General features: G+C 48.1%; 1 protein-coding gene across 2 annotated transcripts in view; it reads right to left on the reverse strand.

Annotated features, from left to right (window-relative positions):
* Positions 1-13994, reverse strand: part of WASF2 (WASP family member 2) — a 32429-nt gene that overhangs the window by 8181 nt on the left and 10254 nt on the right. The window contains exons 2-6 of one of the 2 annotated variants that reach the window (XM_069035942.1): positions 7376-7524; positions 3250-3384; positions 2590-2743; positions 1393-1510; positions 494-624 (exon numbers count right to left, since the gene is read on the reverse strand). In XM_069035942.1, coding sequence (XP_068892043.1) covers positions 494-624; positions 1393-1510; positions 2590-2743; positions 3250-3384; positions 7376-7505 — 668 coding nt within the window. In that variant the 5' untranslated portion in view covers positions 7506-7524. Of the gene's footprint in view, positions 1-493; positions 625-1392; positions 1511-2589; positions 2744-3249; positions 3385-7375; positions 7530-13994 lie in introns of both variants that reach the window. The other variant, XM_069035941.1, reaches the window with a different exon arrangement.

The raw sequence follows: 13994 nt of genomic DNA on the forward strand, positions 1-13994 counted from the left end.
TCTTATATGAAAGGAAGCTGCAAGGAAAAAGAGGATTGTGGGGAATTCGGTCTGCTTCCAGCCTTGCTGGTGTCAAAAGTTAAATGAATTCCCAAGCCAGAAGTGCTAAAGAGAGATCTGTAGCTTGAAATACTTGGATGGGGACAGCCCCCGCTTCAACTTTAGGGTGTGAAGAGCCATTTGTGAAATGTAACAAAGCCATCACACAATGGCACCGAGATGCCACCCTCGGCTGGGTGCGAGGGAAGGGCATTGCCGTGGGGCAGAGCCAAAGCTCCCAACACCTCTGTGCCCACAGGCAGCGAGAGCAGCCAGAGCCGTTCCTGTCACCTTGTTCCAACCGTGCAGCTCCCTGATTTATTTGGCAAATTTTAAATCAGCAGACGGATTTACTTTGGAGAATCTGATTAGTGGCAGTATCGATCCGTGGATCCGGAGGAGCTGCAGCACAGGGTGAACTGCATCCCAATCACCCAGCTCCAGACTTGCTTACCCAGCAGGACCATGCTTGTCCTTTGACTCGACAAATTCTTGTCCCATTTTCAGCTTCTCCCACTCCTCTTTCCGGGTTTTGATTTTCCGTGGATTCACATTTCCTCGGTTTGGATTCTCCTTTTTCTCTTTCTAGGAGAGGAGGAATCAAACACAAGCTTTATTTTGCTTTAAATTCACTGGGAATAGAGAGGGACAGGACAGACCTGGAGCAGTTACAAGAAGACACATTCTCAAAGAGGATTTTTAGTTTCCTTTCCTGATTGCTGCACTCTCCAAAGATCTTTCGTATAAAAAAGCTGGAGCACAGACAACATAAAAAAATGCCAGACAACATCAGGCTCCCCAGTGCAGCCAAGACACGATGCCATCATCACCCTCTGGCATGAGCAGCTTGAGGGCAGAGTAAAAGCTTGGTTTCCCACAACAATTCAGGTTTTGGCCTCTGTGTCAAGATGCCCAAATCTCACCTTCACCCTGATGGTGTTCAGTGTCCTGGGGTACAATATGGACACTTGCCCACAGAGAACTGGGCTTTAGATGGCCTCACTCAGGATTCTAACACACCCTAAATCTATCTTTTGTTATTTTTCATTGAAGAATCACAATCTATTTTCATGCTTAGTGCTCCAGTTGCTCAAAAGCTACATAAAGCATGTTAAGACTGTGTCTCTTATGCTCTAATTTAACATTAAGACCCAAAGACAGTGGCATTTGGAAAAACCAATTAGAGGTATCTTTGTTTTCTTTTTTTAATTAACAAGGTTGAGGGTAAACCAGATAAAAACTTCACTGAATTGATACCTCAGCAGTCCAAAAGTGCAAACCTGAATTTTGGATAGCAAATTTGGAGTCCAAGATTTATTAACACTTCCCACTTCCCGTTCTTCCTTTCCTCACCCTATGTTTCCGCTTCTCCTTCATGATATCCTTGGTGTCCTGAAGCATTTTCTCCTTCCAAAGGTCGAAGAAATATGAAGGATTTGTGTAGAATTTAAGCGCCTCTTTGCCATCATCCCTGGAGCAGGGAGGGGAAAAAACCACACAGACAAGGATCAAGTCACATATTTCTTTGTGTTGAAGGAAACACAAGGCACAATCTCAGATGATGGTTTAAAAGTGCAGTGAGATGGTCAGAAGGGCTGTTCTTGCCTCTGCTCCCCCATTTCAGAACAGCAAGAGACCCCCCATCTCAGTCATCCTGGCGCTCCCGCTTCCCATCCCTTTTGCCCTCACACAAACCCTCCATTCCTCAGCACCTGAAGAGCTCAACTGCTCTGAACAATCACCAGGAGAGAGCAGGTCTCTCACTTCAACTCCCTTTTGTTTGTGCAGTATTTCGGTGTGAAAAAACCTCCTCCTCCAGCTCAGGAACCCTAAATCAGACCAGCAGCGTCCTTGAAGCTCCTGAGTGAGCGCACACACACTCCCTCTCCTCCCACTTTGCAGTGCAGCCGCGTCTGGCAGGAGACAGCTGCCTCCAGCTATCTGTAATTACTTTTTACCTGCTCAGAAGATATTTATGGATGTGGGATAATCTCTGGATTCTGACCCCCTTTACTTGTACTACCTACAAGATGGAATCAGAGTGGGACTGCTCAGAACTGGTTACACAGCCAGTGTAGGTCCCACCAGATGTCTCAGACCAGGCACTGGAGGCCACAGGAAGCATCACCAGGAGTCTGCTGCACCCACCTGGGTGAGAGCCACCTCCAGGTGAATGCTCTGCACCTCGTGATGCGGCTCTTTGGAAAGGAGCCATGGGGCTACGGAGCAGCACAAGAAAAATACCTCATCTGCAGCACATCCAGCATGGTTCTGCAGTGCCAGCCACGCCTAACCCCAAGGCAGTCACAGAAGTGACAGCAGAAAACCAAAGAGATAATTTCCTAGCTATGTTCATTTGTATGACCTCAAAAGCAAAGTTTCACATAATCCAAAGGACGGAGATTTCCTGGTGGATTTCAGTTTAGCAACTCAACTTTCCCAGAGAAAACAGCTACTTCAGTCCAGCACAGGATGGGAAAGAACCTCCCCGGCAAGTTGGGAGGAAGAGGTTCCCCTCTGCAAGGGAACAAGAAGGTGTTGCAGCCCTACCTGTAAGGTGAGAGGATGTTGAGAGGTGGAGGAGTATTGCAGGTCCCGTAGGTTTCGAGGACAGGCACAGGGAGAGAATCTCTGTCAAAGAGCTTCTGGTCCTGAGTGGTGGAGCTTTTGAAGGCCTTCCTGGTGTTAATACCTTGCAGGGAGACTGTAAGGAAGAGGACAGAGCAAGTGAAGAACAGCTTGACCCAGGCCAACAACACTGAAGCCCAAGCAGTGAACATCTGATTGCAGTTGGAGTTCTTGGCATGCTTTGCACTTCTTAAGGTCAGGTTCCTTTTCCCACAGATCCCTTGGGAAACCCATCAAATCTCCAGCGTGCTGTGCCAAGATCCGCTGCTCCATCCACACAGCCCTCCCTCAAGCGGCCCATGGGGTTGGAACCCCTGTGACCAAGCTCAAGCAGCTCATCCACTGCCACCCAGCTGCTGGAGAGTGAGTTCCCACATGGGGAATCCCTGAAGAGCAAAGCTGGACCTGGCCAAAAAGGCTGTGCACAAGTGCTCTACTGGGAGGCAGGGAACAGTCCCTCTTCGCTCCAGAGAACACATTCCACCACCCAGGGCAGTGTCACGCTGGGTTTACGGTGCTGAACCAACCATGCTGACTCAACGAGAACCTTCACCATGCTCGGCCTGTGCTCCACTCCATTACCTTCCTCCTCTTTGGGATCCAGCTGAGTGACTTTGACTTGCAAGCGGTCAACTCTCTCGACAAGAATGCTCACCCGAGAGGCAAAGGTGTTGGCTTGAGTAAACAACTCCCTAAATATGTCTTCTGCAGATTTACCTGCAATAATAAAGTGTCCACATTACCCTCATGAACCACATCAGACCATACTCAGTCTCCGAGCTTGTTTTCTTGAAGAAAGAAAGAGAGAAAGAGAGAAAGAGAGAAAGAGAGAAAGAGAGAAAGAGAGAGAAAGAGAGGAAAGAGAGAAAGAGAGAAGAGAGAAAGAGAGAAAGAGAGAAAGAGAGAGAAAGAGAGAAAGAGAGAAAGAGAGAAGAGAAAGGAGAAGAGAGAAAGAGAGAAAGAGAGAAAGAGAGAAAGAGAGAAAGAGAGAAAGAGAAGAAAGAACCACTCTTCAAGTTTGTCAGGGTTGAGTTTAACATCCAGGAAGAAAACGCTTTGTTCCACCAAAACCTGACATTTCCAAGGGAACTTCAAGCAATAAGGAAACAATTGAGACATACTTTAAAGTCAATTAAAACTAAACTAAAACGAACTAAAAAGGACTGACAACACAACACTGGTCTGAATGTGGATGGATCTGAAGGTCCTTTAAGATTCTCTGCTGTTCTGTTTATTAGACAAGGAAATACAGTTAGATTTTTATTGCTCTGGAGAATCTCAAAGGCTCCCAGTCTCCAGCAGGCCTGCCTCCAGGGGAGCTGGCACATCTTTACAAGCTTAAAGCACTCTGGAAGTAGAGAGCAGACCCAGTCCTGGATCCCAAAGCTGGAGCTGTAACCACAGCTGACAGCACTGACCCTGCTGTTCCTTCAGGTGGCACTGTCTGAAAAATCGATGCATTCACATTGATTCTAAATCAAAACCAAAAGGGAACTTCTCAGTCCCTCTCGAATTCCCTCTCGAATAAGCCTGGACTACCCAGTGGGTTGCTATGACAAGCACCATCCATGGTTTGGGCCACGAGAGCGCCTGGGGCTCAGACCAGGAGCTGCACCAGTTACAGGAGTAACAAAATCATGCCCCGTCCTTAGGAGTTTAAAGCCTACAGTGCAACAAGAGATGGCCACAGGTAGACAGAGGTGGGAAACTTGGAAGAAATCCAAGAACTTTCAATGAGTCCTGTCTTTTTGTTCTGCTCCCAGGCACAAACCAAGTCAGGGAGCCCCAGCCACGCCGAGGACAGCGCAGAGCAGACTTGGCACCAACCACAGACATGGGCTCGTGGTGTTCCCACTGATGGGAAACATTTCCAGCCACGGCTGCTGAGTACAAGGCTGCTCCCAATAAGCAGTCTGGTTTTGAAGTGCATCATCATATGGTCAACAGTTTGTTCTGGAATCTGTTACTCCTAAAGATCCTCTCCGACATTCAGGAAAGAAAAACCAGTTGGAAATCTAATTTCAACAGCAATTTTGGAAAACGTGGCTGTCTGCAGAGTCCCATCAGAGAGACAAAGTGCCCCTTGCACAAGGCAGGGCGAGGGCATCCCCAAAGCCCAGCTGCACAAACACTCCCAGCTATCTAACCTGACATATCAGCTCCTTGTTCCTGCTCCCAGGAGATCTCCTTACACTGCCAAGCACGGTGAACGAGCCAGGTTAAAATTCAACCTTCTCCACCCCTTTTAGTGGCAATGCCAGGTCCAAGTGTTTGTAGAAAGCAAATGCTGAAGGTTAACTTCAACTGACCTCTTCCTTCTACCCTCCCAGACAATGCAGACTCCACATATGCTCAATTAACAAACTCAAACTCATGAGAAGGATTTTATGTTTGGAAACCTAAGGGCCACGTAGCTCATGTTTCATGAAGCACTCTCCATGTTCAACATCAGCACACATCAGCTCTCCTATTTGACCATAGAGAGCAAAAATTTATCTGTGGGAAAATGCAAAACCTTCCAGCAACAGCTCAAAAAAAGAAAAGTTGCAATTTCGTTTCTACTTTCACAAGAAGTGAAAAACATTTCTGAATTTCACCAGGAAGTGCAACAAGCACTAGGGGAAAAATTAAGTCTTTGGTATGCAAAGTATATTTCAAGTATAAAACACTATCTAACAGCACTTTCTGTATTGGTTTTGGCCCTGGAGGGAGAAGAAGGGATGGTCGGTGTTCCCTTGCTTGTGTAAGTGCAGCTGGAGTTATCACCCAGCATCTCACGTCGCCTGTGCTTCATGAACACTTTTAGATGGGGTAAGACAGAGATTAATTTTTTAGTTTAGTTACTTTGACTGCAAAAGTGCAGCTTACAATCAGAATTATCTTTGTCATGCACTGTCAGGAAGACAGACGGCATGATTTAATAGGTCCTTCCATCTTTAGCTTGTGGATTCTATAAAATCACACAAAACCGTGCAGTCGACTTATACAAAGTGCTCCCAGCTGCGATAGTAACGAAGGGTAAACTCACTGGAATATGAAAGTTTGACAAGATTTATGTTTGCATCTTTGTAAAGAGACTGTGGTGCACCAGGCATGGCTGATTATTCACTTGACATGGCTGTCACAGCCTACTGAACCTGCTCTACGTTCCTGTACTAGTCAAGGTACAAGAAGAGAGTGAATTTGTTTCTCGGAGGAGAGAGGAAAGGGTGGGGGGCAGGAGTTTGGTCATTTGGGTGCGAGCGTAGCCTAAACATTGCTTTATTTAAAATACTGCTGACCCTGGGGAAGTGGATGGTGCTCAGCATTTCCTTCCCATCTGCCTTGCTCTCCTCTCACACCATGTGTCAGCAGGAGGCTCATCTCCTCAGTTTCCCCTCCAGGTACCTGTGACTGGTCCAGCAGCTCCCATCTTCCCATCCCCACATCCCAGCTCCCAGGGTACCTTCCCAAGGAAAAAACCAGGCTGCAATTTGGCTCCCAGCGCTTCAGAAACAGAGAAGCTTTGAATATCTGTGCAAAGAAGGTCTAAACCTGTGGGATCTGGCCAGGGCTGTCACACTAACCCACAGCGTGTCTCTGAACAGGGATGAGCTTTCTCTGCAGCGGGGCTTTGCACAGCTTTACTGCCTCCTTCCTCACCATTTCACATGCACGAGATGGATTTCACTCACTCTCCACAACCATCTTGGCTACCAGACCTAACAAATGAACAACAAGGGCCAGTTGAACGCGAGCAGAGAGCCTGGTTTCGCCTGTGCAGTGACATTTCTCCAACCCAACAGAATGTGACACCGACTGGCAGCAAACACGGGCCCAGATTTCAGTGACAGCCATGGTTTGCACTGCTGGAAAGAGGCTGCACCCAAACTTTGCCTGCCACATGGCGGAAGACAAGGGCTTGCTTTGCAGAGCAAGCAGAAGGGCTTGCAAACACCCCAGAGAAGCTAAACAATAGATTAATTTGATTATCAAAGTCTCGATTCAAGGACAAAGGTGGTTAATCAGAACCCAGAGCATTTCAACAGAGTATGGAGTCATCCCGGAGAGACCACAATTAACTCTTCGTTTCTCCTATGGCATGTAGGCCTGTGTTTTCCCTCCAGCTTTTCCAAGGCTACGGGTCAGCCCACTGGAGAGCTGAGCCAGGCATCGCTTCAGCTCATGCTGCCATTTGAGTGAGCAGCCCCAAACCACCGACGCTCTGGAGGCACCATTTGGCTCAGACGGGTCTTTGGGTCTCACAACGCAACAAACAGCAGCAGGGGCAAACAGGAGCTTCTGCGTGGAGGCTTTAATTATCTTCCATTAAAAATAAGACTACTGATATGGTGTAGATTCAACAGAGTCAGGCTCCATTTAGTAGCACATGCAATTACAGGCACGTTCTCTGACACAAGATCCTGCCTGCTCCGAGAGCCTCCCATTTTACAAGCCTGAGTTGTGCTCCATCCTTCCATCTGCAGTTTCACTGCAGCCTCTCACATACACACACACATACACACACCCCCCTCCCCATTTTCTCTTAGATAGGAAGGCAGTGGGACCAGGGATATGAAATTAGCATCAGATTTCTTTAGGAAAACATTTTAGCATTACCCAGGGAAGGCAGATGGGGGAGAAATAGGAACACGAGAGTAGAAAGGGAGCTAAATAAAGAGCAGTAGCGACTCCTGAGGGCAACGCGCAGGCTCGCCATGGTACTCACTCAGGCTGCCCAGCTGTCGAATGACATTTGCCAGGGTGATGTTGGTCACGCATTCCAGCTCGCTCGGAACGCTAGGCAACGTCTGACGGCACAGGTGCCTTGGCTCAATGTTCCTCGTTACTAACGGCATGGTGGACCTGCTTCAGGCACTGTTCTGAAAGATGAAAAACAACCCAAAAAAGAAACAGGAAAGGATTACTCAACCGCAAATTCCAGGCACACCAGAGCCATGGTGTTCGTTTTTCCTGCTCTCAAATGGCTTTATTTATAAGCCTTCTTTCCCCCCCTCCCCACCCTGAGAAAACTGGTTCATCAGAAATAAAGATCCTCCTGTTCTCTGGCTTGCAGTGACAGCAGAGCCCCACCAGCCCAGGTACAGAGGCAGAGATGGAGAACTCCGCATCTTCGCCCACATTCCCAGCGCTGCTGGCAACGCCGCAGCCGTTGTTCCCTTCCCACCCATCCACTGCCCGGATAGGGCTCCCGCCTCCTGCGCTCACACAGCGCCTGGCATGACTCTTACAAGCTCCTCTTCAGAAACATTTCAAACTTGCAATCAATAGTTGCTTAAACCGAGAAGATGAAGACAGGAGATATTATTATAAAAAAAAAGGAAGAACAAAACAGCTTCTCCCAGCACACCAAAGCACGTGTGGTGCCTCCCTCCTGGCGCAGCACACTGGGCTCTCCTGGAACAACAGGAAGCGCTTGCAGCTGACCAGGAAACTTTCTGGTGACTGTTCCTTATCCTGCAGGCTGCACCCCTCTTCCCTTGGGAAATCCCCCGGGGATGAGGTTTACACTGGACCATTGTTTTCGTGCTAGAGCAGTTTAAGGTTGAGGGAACTCTAATCAGGATGCAGGACTGGAGTGTGCTCAGAAACAACTCAGGACTCGATTGTACAACAGGCAGGACAAACTTCCAGTTCTTTAAAAAACTAATAAAATAAAAAACCTGAAGAAAACCTAAGTGTCCGGAAGTTATGCTTTGGACAGAAAATGCTTTTATGTGCAGGTCAGTGCCAACTAACAAAAAATCTCTTTACTAACAGGCCCAAACACTGAAGCATCAAACAGCTCCCTCCCAGATTGTCCAGCTCCAGGAGGGAGAAGGAAACCTGGGTGACCAGCTCACTACAAGGAGCATCATACATGCCTGAAATCTTTAGGACTAAATGAAAGCAAATACATCCCAAGTTCTTGATTAATTTATAAGGGGAAAGAATCACTTTTCTAGGTCAGCTGAGGAACAACCCAAGAGAAGCAGGCAGCTCCCATGTGATAGGCATGTGGATCTGCTCGGGCTGGGTGTAAAAATAAAACAGGAAGCGAACAGCTTGGGGAACATGGCTTCCTGTCACCACCAGCAAAAACCCAAGAACCATAAAAAATCAGCTGTTTGCTCTTGACTTTGAGCCACCCTTTGATAGTCTCTGTGGCAGCTGGCAGCTTATCTTTGAGGTCCAGGAGTCCTTCCTGGATGCTTTTCTATCAGGGTGTTAAGAGGAAGAAGTGGGCATTATCCCTCCTAATTACCTCACAAGCCAGATTTTGAATTGCTAAATTTGACCCATTAAGGCAGAGGAGTTCAAGAGCCGCAGCACCGGGCGCTGGGATATCTCCCAGACAAGCAGATGTAGGTTGCTACCATTTTGCAACGCCTCGACACGAGGGATTTCACAGCATCTCAGAATGCCAGGATGGTTTGGGTTGGAAGGGACCTTAAAGCTCATCCTGTTCCAACCTCCTGCCACAAGACCAGGCTGCATGGAAAGGGTCCCCAAAACTGAGGACCTTATGGAACAGGGGAGTGAGATCTGCGTCCAAATAAATAAAAGCAAGACCCTCCAAGGATCGAGTACGTGTTGTTTTTCCCTGTGTCCACTGCAGCCACCAGTAACTGCGGGGATATTTAAAGAACAGGGTGAACTAAGGAAGGGCTCTGACCTTCCCTTCCCAACACCCCGTGTTTTATCGATTCCAGCCCAAGCCCTACAATCTTTTGTCAGCTTTAGTGCTTCATGCCAGACAAACTTTCCCAGCTCCCCCCAGACTGCAGTCTGCACCAACAAGCAGCTCTCATAAACAAGGCAGCATTTGCAGGCTGCCTGCATCCAGCTTCTCCCCTGTGCTTCCCCAGGGCTCGGCCAGGGAGCACATGCGGTGGGATCTGCAGAGCTGGAGTGGACAGCCTGGCTGGAAACCTTCCAAGGTGGAGGACAGACAGAAGGAAAACAGCAAGAGGAAAAATAAGCCTGGAAGTGGGGGATGAGATGTGAGTGTACTGTATAAAAGGAGACAAAAAAACCCCCCAAGATGATTGGTAGCGTGGTTGGATAAATGCACGTAGCACTGATCTCTGCAAGGATGGGGAAAACAGGACAGAAAATGGGAGTAGTAGCTCAAATACCAACAAAAAAGGCTCTGGATACGTGCCTGTATACAGTCACCCCAAAAGTGTCTGCCTTCAAAGCATGTTTTGAAAGTAAAAGCAAAGAGTAGTGGTGAGAACTGCATTTTTTAAAAGAAAAACTAAGGTAGAGCACATGTACAGCAGAAATTTGCACTGGTGCAAGACAGCAGAGATAAAGGCTAAGAAAAAGACTCCCCTTATAGCCCAGCTCATCAGCCACCCCTGCCCTCCCGGCCATACTACACTACAGACACAGAGTTCTGCCCTCATGATCTCCACAGCAGCGCTTCCCAAGGCCACGGGGACAGCTCTGCTGCCCCTAAACCCAACCAGGATCCAGCAAACTAAGAGATTAAATTAACCCTGTGGAGCATCAGAGATGATTAGGGCAGGATGGGCTGTGGACAACCACCCTGCTCTCCCAGCAGCTTTTGGGTAAGAGGCATTTTAAAGCAAAAATTCCTCTCTTCCAAGCAGAAGGACGAGGAGCTTCAAGATTTTATGAAGGAAATCTAGGACCTGCAAAAAGAGCAGGTGATGCCCCCACAAGAACACTGTTAGACCTTGCTTCTTCCTGGAGTGTTTGGAGGGTAGGGATAGAGATAACAGCTAATGGGCTCCTGTAAAACCTTCATGCCTCGTGAGTAGGTGGGACAAAGATTAATTGTGTGGACTGGAAAATAAGTGGTGTATTTCAAAAGCAGGAGTCAGGTAGGGCAGAAAATCAGGTGTGGAGAAGGGACAAGGTATGAGAGCAAAGGGTGAAGGAGGAAGAGGAAGCAGAACACTGGAGGCAGCGCAAGGCACGAGCTGGGGGCAGGGAGGGGACACAGTAAATGAAAGAAGGGACAGGGCTAAAAAAGCTTTCTGGGAGGCTCGTGCTGTTATTCTTTAAGAGAGTCATTAAGGAGGCGAATGACAGCACAGTGCCAAGCACGGGCCATCCAGAACCGCTTCACTTTCTGTGCTCAGGGCATGACAGCACAGCAGAATTCCACCCCGGCTGGCCAGCCTGGTCATCAGGCATTAGTCACTGTCACACAATGACTGCAGACCATATATTATAACTAAATCCTACCATTCAGATGCAACTTAAATGAATTGCAAGGCCGAAAATCCTTATCTTTGGGGCAAAGATAAGCGTTTCCATTTGCTTATGAATGCTGGAGATTAGATTTGTTTCAGGAGTAGAGTTTTGGGGTGCAAACACTGTTTTTAAAGAAGCTGCAAGAATGACATGGGCACAGAGGACCTGCCCTGATTCCTGTGTAACAGGAGAGGAGATCAAGTATGTTAGAAGTAAAAGGAAACTGCCTCTAGAAACAGAAAACTCTGCAACAGATTTCTAATGAATATGGAAAACAAAGAAAGGCATCAAACTGAAACACAGTGCAAGGAAAGAAGTTCAGTGATCTCTGCTGGCTGGGAGAGCCATAAGGAAAATCCACAAACCCTGCTGCATCAATCCACATTTAAAAGGCTCATCCTCCCAACCACTGTGCTTCACACCTTCTTAAAAACGAGGAAACAAATGATTTTCCTCTCCCACTTGAACCAGACCCTTCCTACCTGCTCCCAAGCACTTTCTCTGAAGCCTCCAAGTCATGACTTAAATCACAGAAAGCTCCAAGCCTTGTTGTGATGGCAGTGACTAAAAGCCAAACCATCTGAAAAGCCCAGCTTCACCCCGCAGCTCCTTTCCCCTTGCTGCCCCACCTCCAGCTGGGCATTGCCAGGATTCCTCATAATTTCCCTCTCCCAAAATGCTTACGCAGGCGCTGCCGAGCCCTGGCCTGCTCCAGCCCAGAAAAAAGTTTGCTGAGCACAAAAAAGCCCTGGAAGCTGAACTCACTGCTCCTACATTCCTACTGATCTTCCAGCCACAACTGGCACCTTGTTTCCAGGATTCACCAGGGTTTTGCTCCCCACCATCCTTCCCAACAACTCTCATCCTTTCTCACTGCGCAGATCGTGGTCTTGGACACCTCATGTTTTTTCCAAGAAAGCAGGATCCATGCGTGGAGCTTCTTCCCATGGCTGCTGATCCAACACCCTGCTCCCGCCACAATAAGCTCTCACCTTGAACGTCCTGCTCACCAGTTTTTAAGAGGATTCTGACTTTGGCAATTAGTTCTGTAAATACTCTTGGGCACTGGGGAACAAGCGTGGCCCAACACAGGCTCAAAAAGGGGGAAAAACGTGTGACTTGAAATTCTTGCCTTTCCGAATCCAGCACTTTAAGCAAAGCCAAGGTAAATCCAAGATAAGCGTGCTGCTCCAAGATTTCTTCTCAGCAAGCCATCGACCGCTCTCCCCATGAGCTCTGCTGCAGCAGATCACTCAGGAATCCCAGTTCTGGATTAGAATCAAGTGCAATTGGTTTGTTTCAAACAAGAACTGCCAGTCCATAAACCCCCTGCACAAAGCTGCGTCTTATTGACTATTTTTAATAAATAGGGCTGGCACAGTAAAATTGAACAATTGTTAGGAACAATAAAGGAGACAGACTTTGATTACAACTATTGAGAAGCAATACAGGGATGCTTTAGGATTGAGTAGTTGCTTTCCAAGGCGAGTTCTGTCGACTGAAAACAGCAACTCGGAGCAAATACTCCTTAACAAGCGGTTTGGAGCAGAGCAGAAAACAGCACTGCACAGCAAGAGAGGAACCAGACCTGGTTTTTGGGATTTTTTTTGTAGAGCAGGCAGATAGCACAGTCACCGTGGTGGTGCAGAGAAGGCAGGCAGGACTCCAAGGCGAGCCCTGCGGATGCAACGCACACAAAGAGCTGTAAATAACAGGTGAGTTGGAGGGAGAGATCTGGCAAGGTTCTCCTCACTGGTATTTGACCAGTTAGCATAGCGTTACTGGGAGTCACCTGGGTAATTCCCTGCTCAATGTGACACACAACCTCTTAGATCAGGGACCATCTGCAAATAAATCTGGACCCCAGCAGTGAGATCATCTGTCACAGTGTCTGGTGTAGCACAAAGCACCTAAGGAGGGCAGAGCGCTTTTTTTGGGGAAGGAAAGGGAATTTAGGCTTGATTTCCAAGTACGTCAGGGTTACCAACCACCCTGCCCTCGGCAGGGCTTACAAAATCCTCTGCCTGGACACAAATAGTCAAGGAGACCAAGCCTTCAGCTAAGCGCTTTGGAGAGCCGTCTCTAGGAGTGCCTATCGGGGGATTAGACACACCAGCAGGTTTGGGAATGAGGGGGAAAAGGAGATAATCAGATCTGAAATTCCCATCAGTATGAAATAAGACTTAACTCAGTCGCTTGCCAACGCAGACCGACTGTTCTTTCTAATGTCTGTGACAACTCTGCTTCAAATTTCAAGCTTCTCTCAGCAGTAACTACTCCCCCATGTAGCTGTAATGGCCAGAAAGAGACTGGCTTTTATGTAACCCCAAAAGACTTGCAGAAAGGGAAGCAGCAGCCACACACACACACAGAGGGAGAACTGAGGGGAAAAAAAAAAAATCAGCATAAGGCTCTGCTGAGTGCTCAGGGCTATATCCAAGCTCACAATGCAGCCACAGAGAAGTGGGATGCGGCAATCAGAAATGCTCCAGTTCCACGCTCGGAGAGAGACCCAGCAATCAGTGCTGCATCCGAGCAATAGGGAGCGAAATTATAGAGAAAACTGCCATGTGATGCCACAAACTACTCCATCCCGCCAGCTGTAACAAGTATTCATTCCCAAAAACGCGTCACAGGCTCATCTGTCATTACCAGCCCAGCCTGCCAGCAGCTGAGCAGGAGTCAGCAGTGAAGGGCAGCTGCAGGGCTGCTTCCTTTCACAGTGGTCTATTCTCCCAAAAAACCACAGGGGAGACGGACGGGTAAAACCCCCCTGGGCGCAGGGGAAAACACTGCCCACCATCTCTCAGCAGCTGGTGGGATGGGAAGCACAGGCTGTGTTTTCACCTACCCTCACACAAAAGCTCTCCTGAACCAGGGTCTACTGAAAATCCAGGACCTTTGGGAGAACACACTCAGCCGATTACAAAAACCCACATCCACAAGCCCTCTGTGTATTAATAACGCACTTCAATCACCAAGTGGAGAACTTTGCAGGCCCGACCTGCCAGCATTACAAAAGAGGCTGTTTGGGCAATAACGTGGGGTAAGAGCAGCACTGCCCTTTTCCACAGTGATGTTCTGACACTGGGAATGTCAGCCCTGATCCTGCAGCATAA

This window comes from Aphelocoma coerulescens, chromosome 23 (assembly GCF_041296385.1).
Source record: "Aphelocoma coerulescens isolate FSJ_1873_10779 chromosome 23, UR_Acoe_1.0, whole genome shotgun sequence".
Taxonomy (NCBI): domain Eukaryota; kingdom Metazoa; phylum Chordata; class Aves; order Passeriformes; family Corvidae; genus Aphelocoma; species Aphelocoma coerulescens.